Below are 5,363 nucleotides of genomic sequence, written 5' to 3'. Positions count from 1 at the left end.
CAGTTTTGATTGTGAAATCAGTTTTGAAAAAAATGAGTTTTGTAGTCTGATAGATCTGATCCTTTTGTACTTTTGAAATTTCCCAATTATCTATACATTTTTCAGAATTTTCGATTATTATTTCTTCACTATTAACTATCTTTCTCGACTCGGAAGACGAGGTAAAAGAGTTTGAAGAAGAAACTGTCCTACAAAAAATTGGATTCATACTTAAGGAATTTTTCTAGGTTGATCTTTTGAGTTAAGTGAATCACTGTCCTAAACACGCATTCTCGGCTACAGAAAATTGGATTCATACTTAAAGAATTGATTCGATTCGATTTGAATATATAAAATTACTATTTAGTTCAGTTCGGTTTAACCTATTTTTTTCTCTTCAAAATAGAATTAAATTGAAATAATCAAAATTTTTATAATATAAAATCAAACTAATTGAATCAAATTAATTACATTCCATTGATTTTTCGGTTTGAATAGAAATCTGCTCACCCCTGTATCAATGTGGCCGAAGCTGTTGTGCAAGTGCAACCCAACTGCCTCTACGGGTTGTCTCCTCATTCTTACCAGGGAAACGAAGGATTCATACGCACACAGAAGATGTTTTTCCACATAGTATTGGAAAGGAACATGCAATTGCACCCACGCTACTTCGGCCGCAACCTCCGCGAAAATCTCGTCTCCAAGCTCATGAAAGATGTTGAGGGCACTTGCAGGTTAAGATTATAATTTGTACTTTCCGTTTTACTGCATTCGATTCTCTTCGTATATCAATCTCTCAATCAATGTGATTAGAACCCAAATCTTCAATTTTTGTGGGATTTGAAGAAAAATTCATAATAGCCATCTCTTAAATTGAAGTTTTTCACTCAACTTTGGAATTGAAGAGAATGAGTTCTTAAAATTAGATTCCAATGCAAGAGAGAAATTGAACCACTTATAAACGTTTCATTTTTAAGGGTTTATGAAACGTGAAGAGAAGAATATAGTAGCTTTTGGATTCTTCCAGCGAGAAAGCTCCACCTCTTAGTCAAACCTTGTTTATTTGAATCGTTTGGTGTCATGGCATTATGTCTTATATGCTTTAAAGGAGACCTACATCTTTGTGAAAACTGGAACGGAATTAAAGTGTTGGCGCTACTAACAATATCGTAGCAACTAACAAGTGGCATTTCAGGTCATTGACGGTGGTTATTTGAGGAAGAAAGGCTGCTTGGTATGGTTATGTTATGTTCAAATTATGAGTTGTCTCACTGGATATTTGCGAAGAGGCCTGCTGTTATACAGGTTTCTCTGTGTGTTATGGACCAATATTGAGCCACTTTTGTTGCTGGAAAATGTATGTTTGGATGTGTGTGTTTGCTGCTCGATCTTATCAGATTACCTTGATTAATGATCTTTACAACCTTTGAAGCACAAAATGGGGGGATGAAAAGTGTTGTTCTGTAATTGTCAAGCTCTGTTTTTTTAACTGGAATTTGGTTTTTCAAATAGGTGTAGGTGGACGTGCCTAGTTGTCATATAGCATGATTTCATTTTTTTTTCTTTTTTTAAAAAATCATTTCTCTGAAACTTAGTCACGTTTCTTTGAAGTTACTTTCTTTGAAACACTTGATGATTTGTTAGTTCTTCTATTGATGATGAATAATTTTTTTGTGTAAACATTATTCTAATTTCTTGGTATTGCTGCAGCGGTCGACATGGGTTTGTGGTGGCAATAACAGGCATAGAGAACATTGGGAAAGGATTAATCCGAGATGGAACAGGATTTGTGACATTTCCAGTGGAGTACCAGTGTGTTGTGTTCAGGCCTTTTAAAGGAGAGATTTTGGAAGCCGTTGTTACCATGGTAAACAAGGTACGTGCTTCTCTTTTACACGCTTACCAATCAAGCTCTTAATAACATTATGAAATTATAATTGGATTTGTCAAGTATGGTCAGTGAGTAACTTTATTCAGAATTTTGTCAGATGGGGTTTTTTGCAGAAGCTGGACCAGTTCAAATTTTTGTTTCAAACCATGTAAGTTTTATATTTACTTCATTGTTTTCTATATTTACTTCATTGTTTTCTCCTAGAGGAATGTGAGCTTTCCACTTTGCATTGCATTAACAAGACTGCTTTGTTCCCTCGATGCTTTTCAGCATGTTTGCCTTGTGTGGTCATTTAGAAATGTAGGAATTACTCATTTAAAATTAATGTTAGCATTAAAGCTATACTACGTTTTGAGCACAACAAAATTGAAATCACCTAATTTATGGAAGTACCGCTTTTTTGACGTAGTTGTATGAAGCTTATAATTTCATAAACCCAAAAGTCAGAGAAGAAAGAATTTGGTTTTGCCAATTTGTTATTTGCTTTTTCCTTAGCAATTAAGTATTATGTCTGGTTCAAGAATTAGGGTGAAAAATACTTGCTTAATGTCATACTTCAGTATTTTTAACATTTTTTAATAGGCCCATGCAGATAAAACGAACTTTAAAAGTTTTCATTTGTTTGCTTTGTAGGATAGGTGGAATATCATAAGGAAAGCAGTTTTATAATTGGAGAAATGAATATTATAAGGGAAAGTTGGACTGTATGTAATAAAGCCATTTTTGTTCCTGATGCTTAATCTTATATATTTGTTGAATGCTTTGTATCAAGTGCACAATAGTGTCGCAAGGTGTTTTGCGGTCACTTGGACGAACACTCACCGAAGTGGGAATAGTGAGGAGTCGCCACTTTAATTTTGAGGGAAATTAAAGAAAACCATTTGTGAAAGCAAGTTAAAATGAAACCACTTCAAAAACAGAGATTCTAGGTTCGGGGTCCGTAAACGGGTGGGGAAGGTGTTAGGCACCCCACCTCGTCCCTCAACAAGGGTAAGCAGATTTAACTTCACGTTTTTCATAGTTAGGAGGGTTTGAATGGAAATGTTAATCCTTTTGACCGAAAGGAATATTTGATTTTTCACTAATCCGGATTACCCAGATACATAAGTAAATGAGACAACCTTAGTGAGTTGCTGTTGCGTATTAATTTTATTTCAAGGGGATCATCTTACGTATTTGTTAAAATTTAATTTGGGAGTCGGATAAGAACTCTCCTCCGATCTCCTATAAATATTTATTAAAAATTTTTGGGTTGAGAATCGGATAAGAACTCTCCTCCGATCTCTTTTAAATATTTGTTAAAGTTTTTAAGTGAGAATCGGATAAGAACTCTCCTCCGATCTCTTTTAAATATTTGTTCAAGTTTTTAAGTGAGAATCGGATAAGAACTCTCCTCCTATCTCTTGTAAATATTTGTTAAAATTTTGGTGAGAATCGGATAAGAACTCTTCTCCGATCTCTTTTACTTTATTAAAATTTTAGGTGAGAATCGGATAAGAACCTTCTTCCGATCTCTTGTAAATATTTGTTAAAATTTTAGGTGAGAATCGGATAAGAACTCTCCTCCGATCTCTTGTACTTTATTAAAATTTTAAGTGAGAATCGGACAAGAACCTTCTTCCGATCTCTTTTACTTTAATGGGAGTCTTTAATGGGAGTCGAATAAGGATTTTTCTGACCTCTCATTATTCGATTACGACTACACATCACAAGAGCCTAAAACTAATGGTTTTGGCACTCAAAGACGCCAGGGATCGGAATAAGACTTCTTTTACCTCATTGGTACCTTGTGACTAGACAGGGAATACCAGACTGAATTTTCCGACCTCCTATGTGGTCGCCTTACCCGTACCTTTTGATACTCGATTTGTTTTACTTATTTGAAATTTGGTTTTATTCCGCTTTATGGCGTCATACCGATTCGCTTTCTATGTCAGCCTAGTGATTCACTATTTTCCTGACGTATTATTCAGACCTTCTATTTTAAAGAAACGCTTAAAATACAGTTACCTACATTTTATCCAACTACTTATACGCTACTTAGGACGAGGACTCTCGCGTTTAGAAGTATCAAAGCTTAACAGAAAGAATGGACCAATTGACAAAGGAAGTAAATTCGGGAATAACCTTCTTTGCACAATATAAACTTGATGAAAACTACAAACACTAAAATAAAGGGAATGCGTAAAATAACACGGAGGTATAAACACTCACCTGTAAGGAGCCGAATCTATTGAACTAATAGCTGTACCACAAAACGTAAAAGGACTGCGGGCTGATTAGCCTGAGGGCGAAGGCTCGCCTTGGAATGAAGGATGCTTAGCTAAAATATTGTCTGGTTGAAATAACCGAGTTGAATGAAGTCGAGCTTGGACAATGAGAGTGGAAATAAGGAACTGAAAATAAAAGCGTCACAGGATAATGAACGAACTGAAAATGGAGAGTTTCAGTGTTCAAGAATCCCTTTGCAAGAAAACACTTCAGAAAACTGGTTTCAAAAGTTTTTTCCTTACCAAAGCTTAAAAATAGCAGAGTAACGAACTGAATTAAGTTTCAGAGTTCTACCGCTATAGTAACTACCTCCCTTTTTTGCCCGTCTCCTGAACAGTTTTTCATGCAGGTATTTATAGGAACCGGGTGCTCCCCATGAAGGGTCAGGATCTATTTTGAGGGAGATAGAGGGTCAGGATTTCAAAGGACATGATCTGAGGCTCAGGAATTAAAGAGGATCAGAACGGACGGCGAGATCCCTTGAATATTTATCCTTTTCCTCTTCTAACTGCGGTCCCAAATTCTCTGTCCGACGATCAAGAAATTTGGGAATAAAAGCGCCCGGTCTTGTCATCTTCTTCTTTGATCCGAGGGCTCCGAGCTCGTCCTTACAGATAAGATCAACGGTGGAGATTGAGATGTACAGCACTGTTGTGACATATTCTGGCTTCTGTCAGCAATGTGGGCGATTCTGAGGCGTGCGGTGAGGATTTCGTCTGCGACGCTTTAACTACCTCGGCTCTGATTCTGACGACGGTTATTAGAAGTTGTCTTATTCTCTTTGTATCCCGATCTTCTATCCCTTCCGACCTTATTCCGGTTCTCTCATTTCGAACGCCTTTCCCGATCTCTCTCCTTCCAGGGCGTTCTCCTTTATCCGGGTCAATTCAGTCAGAGCATTTATTGCTTCGGTTACCAAGACATTCGCTTCGTTTTCCGCTAATAATAAATGCTTCAAACCCTCCCCTATATATACCTTCAGCAGGAAACCCTTCCTCATTTGATTTTTCCTCTTTCCTTCTCACTTTTCTTGTTCTAACTGCTCCGGCAATAATTCCGGCCATGGTGACTATTTTTGATCTTTTTCCGACCATTTTCTTCGTGTCCCGACTGAAAATTTACAACCCCGGTGATCGGGATGTAATGATATCCTTATTTGATGACAGTGAGAGAACTGGACTAATTTCCCGATTAAGATCGAAAATATCGATCATTCCGATCT

General features: G+C 36.8%; 1 protein-coding gene across 1 annotated transcript; it reads left to right on the top strand.

The window, feature by feature from the left end:
• The first annotated feature begins 496 nt into the window (after positions 1-496).
• On the top strand, positions 497-2,084 carry LOC131174670 (DNA-directed RNA polymerase II subunit RPB7-like). Its single transcript, XM_058138426.1, has 3 exons — positions 497-713; positions 1,690-1,855; positions 1,968-2,084. The coding sequence occupies exons 1-3, from the start codon at positions 598-600 to the stop codon at positions 2,082-2,084; spliced, it is 399 nt and encodes a 132-aa protein (XP_057994409.1). The 5' UTR covers positions 497-597.
• Positions 2,085-5,363: the final 3,279 nt, after the last annotated feature.

The sequence above is a fragment of the Hevea brasiliensis genome, chromosome 16 (genome assembly GCF_030052815.1).
Source record: "Hevea brasiliensis isolate MT/VB/25A 57/8 chromosome 16, ASM3005281v1, whole genome shotgun sequence".
Classification (NCBI taxonomy): Eukaryota; Viridiplantae; Streptophyta; class Magnoliopsida; order Malpighiales; family Euphorbiaceae; genus Hevea; species Hevea brasiliensis.
The sequence above is the reverse complement of the archived record's forward strand: the minus strand, read 5'-3'. Positions and strand labels throughout refer to the sequence as shown.

Excerpts from the sequence above, each read along its gene's own strand:
- LOC131174670 (XM_058138426.1), top strand. The coding sequence starts at position 598 with ATGTTTTTCCACATAGTATTGGAAAGGAACATGCAATTGCACCCACGC. Across the intron at positions 714-1,689 it reads GATGTTGAGGGCACTTGCAG|CGGTCGACATGGGTTTGTGG; the intron begins GTTAAGATTATA and ends GTATTGCTGCAG. Across the intron at positions 1,856-1,967 it reads TTGTTACCATGGTAAACAAG|ATGGGGTTTTTTGCAGAAGC; the intron begins GTACGTGCTTCT and ends GAATTTTGTCAG.